Raw genomic sequence first — 15306 nt, 5'->3', positions numbered from 1 at the left:
TTTTTAAATATAGGAATCGTTAAAGGGAACCGTTAAAGAATCAGACCGTAGAGAGGGAATCGTTAAGGAACCGGAATCGTTAAAATCCTAAATGAGCCCAACCCTAGTTGAGACCATGTTGTTACCACATGTTGTCCGACGTAATAAACAACAGGAGAGAGGGAGCTGGATTTGAATCAATTTGCTGATTTAATTAGCTTTTTTGTAGAGCAACTTTGAGCCAAGATGGCAGTTGTTACGTTTAGGCCACATATATAACAACACAGTGGTTATCTTTACCTTTTAACCACCAAAACTAGCGATACATATTCCTCTAGCACTCATGACCTTTGTCCAATACAAGCTAACCAATCAACTGAAAAAAGAAAATAATAAAGTCATACCATGTAACTTCTTTTCAATTAAACAGTAAAAAGTTGTTTTCGATATATTCCACATAAATAACCACATAACCATTCCACATAAATGTGTTGTTGATCACTTCTCTCAACAACACTACTTCAGACGCGAGCGTCTGCCGGTTTCTGTCCCCGACACTCGTGTCAAAATGACGCAGGCACTTGGAGGAAGTGCTTTGGAAACGCAAATGTTTTAATAATTTATATATTTATTTGTATAAGTTAGTACGGTTTGTTTGTTTTGTTTCTTTCCAAGCTAACATCCGCTGGCGGACTAGGCTTTATTCCCAACTTCAAACTCAACTTTAGTGTCACATCACAGGTTTACAGGTGTAAAAACAAAGTGGGTACATTTCTTTGTCGTTACAAGCTCCCATCATTTGCAGTTTTCAAGAAAGGGGAGAAGTCGTTACGTCGCTACGTCGTTAAGACCACGTAGCTATCAGAAGTGTCGCCAAAAAGACTACAAAAACCAAAAGTTACACAGTATGACTTTTAATGACTATGAACATAAACATCAACAGTGACTTTAAAACTGCGGCGACAGTTTTAAAAAAAGGGGAGAAAAATCAATCTCTTCAGTTTGGAATGGTATTCTCTACAGTAGCAAAAAATAATAATAATAATAATAATCACCTCAATTCGATGATATCATACATGGATTTGTAGGCCAGAGAGCGATATTAAACCGTTGAGTGGTGTAGAGTAGAGCATAGCATGGCCTATATTAAGAGAACTAGCAGGCAGTCCACAGTATTTTACACATGCCCACCAAGACACCCTGGCAGCCCGCTGTATATCAATGCGTTGGATTGTGTGTGCTTGCGTGTGTGTATGTAGGCGCGTGTGTGTGTGCGTGTGTGTGTGTGTTGGGAGGGAGGGCATTAGGGAGTGACTTATGGAGAAAAAGGAGGTTGCAGATGAAAGCAAAAGCCTAAAGGTCTGATTTCTACTTAATCGTGCGGTGGTGTCTGGCGCCCCCAAAAATAGCTGATCTACAAGCTCACAACGTGTCACGTGGGCATTGTGATAAAAGTAAAAATCTGACCATTCTTACAACGAATGAGATCCTCGGCTAGCGGCTTGGCAACATCTTCAAACAATTCCATTTGAGAGGTTTTAATTCCAAACGCCTGAAGGAGTTGTGATGCAGCGGAATTGTGATGTTGCTGAACCATCTCAATACAACATTCCTCATGAGCTTGTAGATCGGCTATTTTCGGCGCGGAACACCGTAGTACGACTCAGTATACGCGTTAAAGGCATAAAGAAAGAGGGGGTGACATATAAAACTTTCTCTGGCCAAAGGGGGGGGGGGGTGTGTGTGTGTGTGTGTGTGTGTGTGTGTGTGTGTGTGTGTGTGTGTGTGTGTGTGTGTGTGTGTGTGTGTGTGTGTGTGTGTGGGGAGCAGAAGCAGGTGATGGCATAAGGAACTGTATAAGTGGTACATGATCGGGGGGGGGTTTCTCCAACTGCATGACATGGGGGACATTTTGAGGGCAGTTCTGGGGGACAATCATGGGGCGCCTGCCCCCATTTAGAAGGTCTTCCTGTGGATGGCACGCGCTCTGTCCTCCTCGTATTCTCTCTTCGACACCCACATCTTTTTAAAGGTGTCCAACGATGCCAGAATGGAGCCGCTAGAGATGAGGGGGAAAAAAACATGGAAGGAGAGGATAGATGTGATGATGAATCCTGAACGTATGCATTACTATTTTATAGTGTCGTACTGTCATATAATTTGTTGTACCCGATCGATGTATCAATTTGGCTCATATATCAGTTATTATTTAATCTCTCAAGACATATTCTGCTAGCAGCACCACTGCCCTAACTATATAGTGTTGTTGTTAGTAGGAATAAACGCAGAAGAACCCGGGAAGAAGGGGGCTAAGAAAGGGGGAGAGCCAAACCAAGTTCCTGTTTCTACACACACAAAAAGGAGGTGGTGCCCCCATTTTTGGGCGGTGAAACCGCCCCTATATGTGAGGTTTGGATATTTGCACCCCCCAATCCTGCGCTGTGATTGGCCACCAGTGTACCCCCCTAACCCTGCACCGTGATTGGCCAATCACAGTCTATTCAGGCCTGTGATTGGCTAGTGAAACATGACACATGTGCATAGCCCTATAAATAGGACTAAGCACTTTAAAAAAACACATTTATGTTTTTTTTTAAGTGAATCACACATTGTGGGTGGATCGGTTGACTCCATTCAGTATTGTGATTAGCTAGCAAGAAACCGCCCACTTCACACTGGGTGTGATTTTTTTAAATCAAATGGGTTCCCAGATTGGTTATTATTATATTTTATTTACAACATCGGTATTGGTTATTATGCAGCTGATATGTCCACATTTTTTAATAAGTAACACAGGCTTCACACAGGCTTTTGGCAGCTAGTTGTTTATTTTGTTGATAAAGTAAAGTATTCTTGGGTTTCATGACAGGTGCTATATAAATTCAAGTTATGATTACAAAAACGATATTGCTTATTTTGGTGCCTGAATCTGACTGCTAAAATGGCAGTTTTTAAAAAGGTCTGTTCATTTTAGATTTTCTTGTTTGCTTGTTCAGTGTATAATTAAAGTTAACTCATTCAGTGCCACATGACGTCTAAGACGTCATGGCCTGGTGCGCCCTGAGCGCCACGTGACGTCTAAGACGTCATGAAAAAAAACAAAAAAAAAAACAAAGTTCAGAACCCAAGATATGATGATTTGAAGATTTGCTGCTCCATTCACTTCTTGTTTAACTTCTTACTGAAAAAGGCTGTATCTCGGCTCCTAAGCACTTTTTTTTTAACAATTTTGGCTGTGGCACTCAGAACCAAACTGCCATAAATAAGCATGGCACTGAATGAGTTAAATGTTCTTTTCATATTGAAGTTTAATGTATATATATTTTATTAAATGTTTTATTGATCAAAACATAATTTGTAGTTATTGTATGTATTTGTTTGCTTGTAAGTTAAATGTTATATAGAAACCTTAATAAAATGTTGTTGTTTTTTTCAAATTGATTAGAAACTGAAAGGCAGAAATGCCATCTTACCCGATCCAAGTGGAATACAGCCTCTCCTGAGGAGCAGAGATCTGGACACAAACACACAGCACAGGTCAGAGGTCACACACATTGATACAACATTCAGTAAATACAGTAGTGTTGAACAGTACTAATACTAAATGAACATGATCAGACAAAAACTTTATTTGCTGATGAGATTATGGTACAAAACTAGGGTGGGAGAACCCTAGTTAGTTTAGCCAAATCCACACATAGTAAAGCAGCAATGCATTACTTTTATTTTGTGAATAAACACCTTATTTTTTACCAATCTGTATGGTAGAGTATCTTCTTTTCCTTTCAGGGGTCTCCAGACTCTCCACTGCAAATCATCTGCCTCTATCTCACCCTGTCCTCTGCCTCCTCTTCTCTCACACCAACTAACTTTGCGTCTTCTTTCACTACATCCATAAATCTACTCATTGGTCTTTCTCTAGGCCTCCTGCCTGGCAGTTCCAACCTCAGCATCCTTCTACCCACTCAATAGTCCCCCTGCTCTTCTATTGAGACATTTACATCCTGTAGTCGGCTAGGACACCTACTGGTTGACATGAGGTATTGCATGAAATTCAAGGCGGAATTAATCCTCTGCTCAAACTAGCTTTCCGTTATAGCTCAACAGTTGACATTTCGACGCTTGTGTGGGGTGTGGGGGGGTACTCCAAATTCAAGTCCCGGGTAGGACAGGAAAGTGACGGATCACAGCTTTAAAAAGGTTTTAGCTGGGATGGTTCAATCAGGTGTACACCTACCTTGATCTTGACGTCTTTGGGTGCGAGCTTCTTGACTTCAGTGAGCAGTCTTTCCCCAAAGCCTGTCAAAGACCATTTATAATTGTGCATTTAGGAGATGCTCTCTTACTAGCTCAAGGTGATAATTGATGATAGAATTAACTGGAAAACTCATATGAAATATATACATACTGTACTAAACTGTCAGGAAGTATTTCAGTTCTGAGCAAAGCACATTCTAGACTACAGATCACTCCACATTCTCTACTGCTCCCTGGTTTTACCATATCTAAATTACTGTTTGGAGGTTTGGGGAAATACATAAATATTCACTTCATGCAATAACTATACTTCAAAAATAGCTATAAGGACAATACATAATGCTGTATATCGAGGTCATACTGTACTAATATACGATTTTTAAATTCCTTTTTTGTTTATATTCATGGCTATTATAGATTATAAAACTGCCCAAATAATGTATAAAGCAAGGAATAATCAAAAATATTCAGGTAATGTTCTCTGATAGAGAGGGGGGCCATAATTTGAGGGGGAGTTACATTTAAAAACCTGCGGTGCTCGGACGACATAAAAAAAACGTTCTGTATCTCAATCTGTGGAGTTAAGCTAATGGAACAGTATGAATGTGGAACTCAAGCAATGTTTTCAATCATGAACCAGTTAAAAGAAAAGGTATAAATAATGTATTCTAATGGAGGTATAGGGAGGAAGAGTTACATTAACAATCTATGAGATTTCTAAGAAATTTTAAATAATATGAGAGTGTATGGTGTAGAATGGCGTATGTCTTCAAATGTTCCACCAACCTTTGATGAGTGTGGAGCCCCCACAGAGAACGATGGTGGAGAAGAGCGTGCGTCGGAGATCCATGTCAGACTTCTGGATGGCGTAGGCCAGGACTTCATGGATACCTGGACTCTCATCTCCTATCAGGTCAGGCCTGAACAGCAGCTCTGGTGCGCGGAACCTGGCTGGACCGATCTATGAGGGGAACAGGGTTTTAGGAATTTTCATCCATGCAGAGAGACAAATCAGGAGGAAAATCTACTTTGTTATGGACCTTTCTCTGTCACAACAACACAGTCTCGCAAGATCTACCAGTAAACATAGGACGTCCGCGAGAGAGTCTCATTTCGCCTTCAGTGGCAAAATGGTTTAGGATCTTAATTTAGGATGCTTAATTTAGGATCTTCCTAAATTTAAGCATCTTTGGTAACACAAAGAGAGGAACATGCTATGCCTCTCAGTTCAGCTCCCTACTGAAACATAGATCATAGATGAATGATTCTCACAGTGCTTCCATAATGACGCATTTTCAAACTAAATTAATTACACTATTTGCACTTCCACCATGGACAGACAGCTAAAACAACTCACTCACATTAAATTAACAAAAGTAATATTGTTTTGCCATTGTCATTACACGATTCACTTGAGCTGAGCCCTGATTTAATCAGATCTACATCCTGCTTACTCCACATGATATTAAACAAAAACATATATATATTTATTATTTTTATAATTATTATTTATTTTGTAAATTTTTTTGGGGGGGGGGCCTGAGGTTCGAGGCTCGTTTCAATTGAAACGGGTGAAACATAACAAAGGCCGCCACTGGATAGGCTTAGCGCTGATCTTAGTGTGTGATACTTACATTTAATGTGCTTCCATCGGGGAGTATGTACTGAGCCTTCTCCGTTTCTAGAGTCTCATCCTTCTGAGGGTTGAGGGACAGATAACAGGCCCTCTGCAAAGATGGACACAAAGCTTTGTGAGGAAATGTTGTTCTAGACCAAAGACACACTGATGAAAACATAAGGATTTTATAAATACAGTATATATATATATATATATATACACACACACACACTGACACACATACCGTACATACACAAATAGAATTGCTGGAGTACAAGGAAAAATCGGATTTGGGCTGCATTTGTGAACATCGCCTATGTAAAGTCTATCACAGGTTGACTGAAAATAAAATGAAAAAGATACCACCTCTACCCGTTCATTTCTCACCTCTTTGACTTGACGGACTACCTCAAACTCTGCAGAGGTGTTGAAATTGTAGCCCTCCTTACGTAATAGCAGACGAAGGTAGCGGGACACGTCTCTTCCGGCAATATCCACACGCATAATGGAGTGGGGGATGGCGAAGCCCTCATAAATGGGCACAACGTGAGTCACACCGTCACCAGAATCCAGTACTACACCAGTGGTACGGCCTGTGGCGTATCTGCATGGGGGGGGGGGGACATCACATGATGGCTTTATACAACAGACCAGTGTTCATTTTTGACAGCAAATTTTGATTTAGTTTTAGTCATATTTTAGTTATCTGAAATGTTTTACTTTTAGTCTAGTTTAACAATTTTGTTGTCAAAATATTTAAGATTTTAGTCAACAAAATCTACAGTTGATTTAGTCTACAATTTTTTTTTTTGGCATTAATGCCTGACTTATACTTAGCTGTGTGCCGGCCTTCACGTTTGAAGTTTAAAAGAGTACGAAAGAATTAGAAGTGGAAAAAAGGATTATAAAATAAGCATTAAAAAAGGTCTGAAAATAGCAGCATGTCAAAAATGACATGTAGTGCATTCGCTATAGTGCAAGTCAGAATCACGAAGCTTAGATAGTCCAGCATGAAGTCCTGAATCCCATTATATGAGCATCAGCATGGTGCACGTCGATAAGCACAGGCCACAGACTTGGCTTTCGTTTCCTAGCTTGGATTGGCATTGCTAATTTTAGAAAGAATCATCTAGTTATAAAAATAGACTAAAAGGATAAAAACAGAGTACATGAGAGGAGAAACAAGGAATAGAGACGCTTCTATGTAGGTGTACTGTGTACTGCTATCATGCTCTGTGGTGTGAGTAAATATGCTGAGCAGGCTCAGTTGACCTCGATTTTGGATCAAGATGGCAAGAGATTGGGGGCACGGTGGCGCAGTCGGTAGCGCTGTCGCCTCACAGCTAGAAGGTCCTGGGTTCGATTCCCGCAGGGGACGCTGGGGGCGTGTTATCTCCTCCGCGTCATCAGTGCCCACACCCTAGGTGGGGTTGGCGAAAGGGCCTTTCTGTGTGGAGTTTGCATGTTCTCCCCGTGTCTCCTAGGGTAGGTACCCTCACAAAAAACATGCAGTAATCCTGGTCACTATACTGCCTCCCCCTGGCCAGCCGGGGCGCCTGATGGAGGGGAAGGGAACTGGTTGGAATAACGTGTTCCTTCCACGCGCTACGTCCAACCAGGGAAACTCTCCCCTGTCAGGTGATAAGAAGGTCAGACGGCTCTCATGCATTGAAAGAGGCATGAGCTCGGCCCTGGCCTCCCTAGGTTGGCAGAGGGAAGGTAGTGCCCAGGATTACACGCTTAGGCATTGGCACTAAGGTGAAAAAATAGGCGTTACAAAAATCGTGGGATGAACATTTTTGTTAAAAAAAAAGATGGCAAGAGATTGAAGGTGCCCACGGGTGGCACAGAGTTTAAGTGCCTGCCCAACACCGCGGAGGCTGTGGGTTTGAAACCACCGTTGTGGTGAATCCGGCTTTGTCGAGGGTCTACTCTATACGAACACAATTGGCCCGTGTTCGGGGTTGGGAAGCCGGGCGGGGAGGATGATATTTGTCACTGCATGTAATCCTACGGGCTGGGGCGTGGCACCTGTTAGCAAGGAGTGTTGGGCGGGAGGAGTAGGACGAAGGGTCTACGTCCTCCCGGTGGGCGCTCCTCACTGGCAGGTGAGTCAGTAGCATACAACAGCAGTGACAACACAGAAAATGTGTGGGGAGGAATCAATTGGCACGACTAAATTGGGAAGAAAAGGTGTAAAAAGCAAAACAAAAAAAAGATGGCAAGATAAAAAGATCTAAGTGAAGTGTTTGTTACTGGGGCGTGGACGGCAGGAGATTCACTCAAAAAGCCTGCTCGACTAGTGTTTCAATATGAACTGAATATGAATCTGCATTTAAATCTATGGGAAAGACAGTAAATAGGGTCGGAAATTGTGGTTGAGAGCTCACATTCAATGACCGAGAGAGAATGGGAATGTCAATGCAGGACATGATCAGACTGTGTCAGCAAGAACAGTCCGTCCACAACAGCATAGAGAGGGATATTATAGTAGGTATGGTTACAGTGCATGAACGCCTCATTACAAACCCAAATGTACATTGAGAGTTTGGTGGTGTAAAAACCACAGGCATTGGTCTACAGATGTGTAAAAAAGTGATATGATCAGAGCTTCATTCACCCCAATATAATCCACAAATAAAACCAGCCCAGCCACAATGTACTCAGTAGCGATACTGTGGTACTTAGTACCTCACTAAATAAAATCTAAATGCCGTACAACAGGCTATAGATATACATATCAATAATTAGTAATTTATCCATAAAGCAAACTTACAGGCTAAGAACGGCCTGCATTGAGATGAAGAGAGCAGGAACGTTGAAGGTTTCGAAAAACACCTCTGCAGCCTTCTCCCGGTTTTTACTGGGGTTGAGAGGAGCTTCGGTTAGCAGCACAGGATGCTGCAGACAGACAGACAGACAGACAGACAGACAGACAGACAGAAAGACAGACATTTACATAAGGAGATTAGTAATAGCAAAATGATAATACTGGGAACATTTTCAAATGCAATACCCTGATATTGTGATGCAAGTTGAAAGGGTGTGTGTGTGTGTGTGTGTGTGTGTGGTTATGATCCACAACACTGTATTAACACATTTTGCTGGCGACCCCCTGGGACCCCACTTCGAGGACCACTGATCTATTATGTGACATATGAATCCATATTTGGGCAAGGTGTCATCATTAAATTAAAATGATAAAATTAAATTAAAGTTACATATTTCAATAAATACACAGGAATATGTGGGAAAGCAGCATGGAGGTGCTTCCTTGGGCTGCTGGCAACGTACGCAAGACCTGTGGCGATGATCGGTCCAGCGATTCGTGAGATTAACCCCGGAGCCCAGACAGACAGACAGACAGACAGACAAACAGAGAATATTATCCCCCCTGCCTTTTGTCTGGTGGAGATAATGAATAGCGTTGTGACTTTTAAATATTTGGCAAAAATAGCAAATCTACAAGCTCACAGCGCATCGTGTTGCGAGCTTGTAGATTGGCTATTTTCAGCGAAGATATTTGGTGTAATCTTGGTGGTCAAATACCGTAAGTATATAATCTGTAGGGTGGAATGTTTCTCCACACCGTTCCAACATGAATGGCAGGGAATGATGTTTAACAATGCAGGCTGAGATGTACATTTGAAAGTAGATCTCAACAACAACTCAACAAACGAGAACCTTTTTTTGGAAACCATGGCCAATCTCTGCTAATGGCTACAAGTCAACATTAGACTGGTACTATTATGATCCTTTAAGTATATCAGCAGATAGAACGGATAAGGACCAACCTCTTCAGAGAAGGTCTGCAGCTGCTCCTTAGAGTAGACATACTGCCAGATCCTCTCCATGTCGTTCCAGTCGTTTACAATTCCATGTTCCATAGGATACCGCACTGACAACAAGCCCCGGTGCTCCTAGGGACCAACAGGGGAAGGACAGAGAAAGGTCAACCAGTTAAGAAACACAGTAACATGCTAGTCATTTTGATAGCCATAACGTAATCACATGAACCCTAGTGTCCCTATTCTGGAGCAAACATTCGGTGAAAATAGCAGTTCTGCAGATTACATGTTCCCCAGGTTCTATGTTCCCCGCTTTCAACCCTAACCCTAACACTAACCCTAAGGTAAGCGGGGAACATAGAACCCGGGGAACATTGAAGCCGGGGAACATAGGGATGACCCCGCTTCTAGTAGGGATGCATGATTAAATCGGTCATCATCGTATCGGCCGATATCTGCCTTAGAAATGCAATATCTGTAGTATAGAGCCTGAATGGAGCCCCGGTCAACCAACTAGGATTTAATTGGTTTAAAATATTTTTTTTTCCTTAACAACCACAGACCCTGTACAGGTCCATGGTGCATGTGTGGCAAAATCAGTGGACAATTAAGTTATGTGGTGGTGTGTTTCCCACGACTCTGGCCAGGAAGCTGTCCTGGACATACAATGAAAACTGAGGACAGTCATGGATCAACTGCAACGGTACATGTGTGGAGGGCTGGAGGCTGAATAACACCACCTCGCTTATGGCTTATATGTCCAACCAGGATACACAGTGCTGAGCCTGTTCTGCAAGGATTGACCAGCTGTATTGGTGAATACGGCAAATTAATATTGTTCCACTAGCGTGAAAGTTTTCTTCTTTTCTTTTAACACACGTAAGCGTAAACGAGATTTGTCCAGTTTTTCACATCTGTGGCACTTCAGTTGTGCTACATCCAACTCAATGATGCACTAGTGGTTTCAAAGCTTGTGAAGTGCACTGCGATGCATTAATTTGCATAGATGTGATGTCATGGCTACAGTTGAACGTGGATAAATGCCAACAGATTGTACACATTTAGAAATTCCCCAAACTTCATCCCTGGTATTAATAGTGCTTAACTATGCAAATATCGCTTTCTTGGCCTATATCATCATAATCTGTTTTTCCGTCTGGAGACTCCCGTCCAGGACTCCCGTTCAGACACGCTGGCCTATATATTATTATGTATACATGAACAATGACACGATAACAACATGATCAATACAGTATGTCAGTACACTATTACTTGTATTTCTGTTTTTAAGAGGTCAAGAAAAAACTGAGTTTATAGTAGATTTTGAGCACTGTAGTTGGATGCCTAAAATGTAGTTTCCCATACTAAGAGGGTGAAATTAATGTATAAAAAAAGAATTGCACTGGTTCTGACAAGCCAGACAATCAAGGTCAGTGTTGCATGGTGAAATTGTTGCTGAAGTGCATACATTAAAACCAAGACTGAACCAGGTTTTATAATGCCAAAGTATATTTATACTTTGGCAGAATGTTCTGTGCGTTCACTCGTGTGCTAAAAGAATGACTTTGAAGACCTGTGTCACTGTACAATGTAAGTCAACTGAGGAGTCTATTTTGGATTATTCATTTTTATAATTAGAATAATCAGAGACTTGGAAACTTGGAAAGAGAGACAGTGGGGTGTGGTACCTCTGCTTTGGGTCCAATAAATAGATCCCCCTCCAGGGCTCCTGCCATCACGCGCACATGCTTGGGACGGCCCACACTGGGACAGGGAGAACAAGTCAAACATAATTCTACATAACATGAAATAAAATTAATGATTTTTATAATTAGGAAAAATGTTCACTTTGTTTACCACGGTGATATGAAGGCTTATTGACAACTTACTAGTTGGGGAAGCAATATTTGGGGATCTGGTCGCCTGCAAAGCCAGCCTTGATAACCCCCGAGCCCTGAAGAGAGGAAAACAGTGTGCATGATTCAAGGTGGTATATTTGTCACTCATTCATTCATACATACATACGGGTACAAGCACAAAATGTTGGGTGTGCCATGTTCTGCAAGACTGTGGTAACAATAATAAATACAATATAAGAACAAGATAATAATTAAGATATTGACTGGATATTCAAAAAAATCTAATTAAGCTAACAATAGTACTTAGCATAGTTAAAGTATGTAACTTTGCCCTGTGTTTACATAACAAAACAATATATATATGTTTTACCCATCATTTCCCTCTATACCAGCAGTCATCAGCCACTGGAGTAGTGCGGTGGTGTTTACCTGCAGAAACACATTGCCCTCTCGCTGTATTTCTGTGTTTTCACTGTTTTGGGTACCCAAAAAACCTCTGTGTCTACCAAAACAAACAGTGAAAACACCAAAATACAGCGAGAGGGCAGTGTGTTTCTGCAGGTAAACACCACCACACTACTCCAGTGGCTGATAACTGCGAAAATGATAGGTAGAAAATATGTTTATTGTTTTGTTAATGTAAACACAGGCATACTATGGCCTTTAAGAGAGACAGGTAGGGGTGAACCCCCCCCCCCCATTGGTAGTAATGGGGAGTGCAGAATATGGGGGGACAATAATTTAGTACGGATGATGATGAATAAGCACCATAGTGTAAGTAAGCATTGAATGCTTGGTCTGATCGAACAGGGAAAGTGTGTGTGTGTGTGTGTGTGTGTGTGTGGGGGGGGGGGGGGGGGGGTGTCATGAGACTCAGCTTGAGGCAAGGAGTCATCAGTTCCCACCGTGTAGGACAACACCAGCAATATTCTGTGTGATGGTGGAGCCATAGGAATCGTCTCAGTCTCTCAGGTATTAGAGCAGTAGGTAACGGAAAACTGGGCACTTGACAGAATTTGGACCCTTTTTATTTTGGAGGGGGAGGGGGGGGGGGGCTTTTGGGAAAACTTGGCACAATTCTTTGGGCAAATTGCCCATTATTCGGGAACAACAACAATGCACTATTTTGAGGGAGAAGAACTGGGCACTATTTTGGGGAGAACTGGGCCCATTTTGGGAAGAACTTGGCACATTCTGTGCCATTTCTTATCACTCCTGAACAGTGAAGGTGCATGATTAACATTCAGTGTACAACATTTAAAGCTAAATGCTATTTTGCCCTCCATAATTGTGTAAAAAACACAAGATGCTGTGTCAACAACACATATTATACACAATAGATACAGACAGACAGGCAGACAGGATTTGCACACAGCAAGTCCAGAGCTCAAAATACATCTTTTGGGAACACAAGTCATACTTAATGTGACATATATGTCAATATGTTTTTGCTATTACACTACTATGTACTAATAGGTCCACAGAGATATTACTGAAATGTTTCCCACTGACACAATAGATATAGACAGACAGACAGACAGACAGACAGACAGACAGGATTTGCACAAGTTCACAGCTCAAAAGAATACATATTTTGGGAAAACTATTCTTGCTTGATGTAACACATATGTCAATATTTGTAAACATTACTATGTACTAATAGGTCCACAGAGATATTAAGTGAAATGTTTCCCACTGACACAATAGATAGATAAGACAGACAGACAGGATTTGCACAAGTTCACAGCTAAAAAAAAATACATATTTGGGGAAAACAAGTCATGCTTGATGACACATTTGTCAATATTTCTTGCTTTAAACACATAAGTGAAATGTTCCCCCACTGACACAATCTATGGACACAATAGACACAACATGCTAGCATTAGCTGTGTTATTAGCACGGCTAGCTCATCGCAAAGCAGCCCCTGAATGCTGGCGAAACGTCGCTGTCACGGCAAGCTAACGTTGTTGTCATTATATTAGCTGCAGCATCAGATTCTTCTGACAAACCACTCGTTAAAAGCACCCAATAAGCCCTTGTATTACTTGATACGCGGGCGGTGAACAGCGAAAAATAGCAGATCTGCAAGCTCACAAAGCGCCGCTGGTGCAACGCGTTGTGAGCTTGCAGATCTGCTATTTAATTCCGCCGCTTGGCCTTGGTTAGGTTTTTTAGGGTGTGGATCCCATCATGATATCATCGGCATAATATAACAGTTATAACTTACGTTATCAATCACAACGGGCTGGTTGGCTAAGATGTCATAGGACTCCATGACGATCAGAACCGCTGTCTGTCAATAAGTTATGTGTTATTATTTATGATGTTTTTAATCATATGAATAAGCAGCTCCGGGTAACAGACTACTAACTAACACAAGCGTCCCGTCACCGCCGGTCCTTTCTCTACAACCTCATCTTCTGTCGCGATGATGACCACGCTTGACTGACGTGAGCTGCTGTCCAATCATAGCCGTACTTGGTTTGACCGCATGACTGGGACCTGACTTGGACCACTGCTGGGGCCATGTTGCTCTGCAGCGTGAAGATCTGGTTTTGAAGCGGATGCGGAAACGGCCTTATCAAGTGAATGTACATGAGCACATGTAGGTGGGAGTTTGACGGATACAGTAGGCGGGCTTTAAACCGGATGTGAGCCCCGAGTAGCAAGTAGACACCAGAGGCTTGCTTTCCACAGGTTTGTAAAGAGAGAAGTGGTAGGATTGGTCAGTACAACTTCCTGGGAGATTATTTAACCATTTTTTCTCTTTTCTTGTTTTTAAAAGTCTCCAGTGTTCTGAAACGTATTAAATGTACTAATATGATTATATGATATGATATGATATGATATGATATGATATGATATGATATGATATGATATGATTATATTGTATTGTATTGTATTGTATTGTATTGTATTGTATTGTATTGTATTGTATTATATTATATTATATTATATTATATTATATTATATTATATTATATTATATTATATTATATTATATTATATCATATCATATCATATCATATCATATCATATCATATCATATCATATCATATCATATTCCATCCATCTTCAGTTCCAGCAGAGAGCTCCGGCCTTCCCCCTCCTGAGCAACATTAGTCACTTCCTCCTGAGGGATCCCGAGGCGTTCCCAGGCCAGTGTGGAGATGTAATCCCCCCATCTGTTCTTTGGTCTTTGGAACCACCGGCTCTACTCCGAGTCTCTCTCGGGTGACTATACTTCTCACCCTATCTCTAAGCGAGATGCCAGCCACCCGTCTGAGAAAACTCATATCGGCTGCTTGTATCCGCAACCTTATTCTTTCGGTCATGACCCACACTTCATGACCATAGGTGAGAGTAGGAACGAAGATTGCTTGGAATCGGTAGACCGAGAGCTTTGCCTTCTGGTTCAGCTCTCTTTTCGTCACAACAGTGCGGTACAGCACTGCAATACCGCTCCTGCTGCTCCGATTCTCCGGCTGATCTCCTGCTCCGTCCTCCCCTCACTTGTGAGCAAGACCCCGAGACACTTAAACTCCTTCACCTGGGCCAAAGTCTCATTCCCTACCTGGACAGCACAATCTGTCTCAGATTTGGAGATGCTGATCCTCATCCCAGCCGCGGCACACTCGACTGCGAACAATCCAATGAGAGCTGAAGGTCTCGAACCGATGGTGCCATCAGGACTACATCAGCCGCAAAAAGCAGTGAAGCAACCCTTAGCTCACCGAACCGTATACCCTCTCCGCCACGACTTCACCTCGATATCCTGTCCATGAATATCACAAACTGGCGGA

The 15306-nt window shown here is 41.9% G+C and overlaps 2 protein-coding genes across 2 annotated transcripts in view; one reads left to right on the top strand and one right to left on the bottom strand.

The window, feature by feature from the left end:
- cetn3 (centrin 3) overlaps positions 1-15306 on the top strand; it is a 180732-nt gene that overhangs the window by 123500 nt on the left and 41926 nt on the right. The gene's annotated exons all lie outside the window — the stretch shown is intronic.
- On the bottom strand, positions 167-13926 carry actr1b (actin related protein 1B). The gene is made up of 11 exons (XM_080419849.1): positions 13732-13926; positions 11532-11596; positions 11331-11406; positions 9649-9774; positions 8631-8755; positions 6242-6458; positions 5871-5963; positions 5023-5197; positions 4217-4278; positions 3453-3493; positions 167-2038 (listed from the first exon to the last, which is right to left on the bottom strand). Exons 1-11 carry the CDS (start codon positions 13777-13779, stop codon positions 1936-1938), a joined length of 1131 nt encoding a protein of 376 aa, XP_080275975.1. The 5' UTR covers positions 13780-13926; the 3' UTR covers positions 167-1935.

The sequence above is a fragment of the Gymnoscopelus braueri genome, assembly GCF_963280865.1.
Source record: "Gymnoscopelus braueri genome assembly, chromosome: 22".
Classification (NCBI taxonomy): domain Eukaryota; kingdom Metazoa; phylum Chordata; class Actinopteri; order Myctophiformes; family Myctophidae; genus Gymnoscopelus; species Gymnoscopelus braueri.
This window is presented reverse-complemented; position numbering and strand designations above follow the sequence as displayed.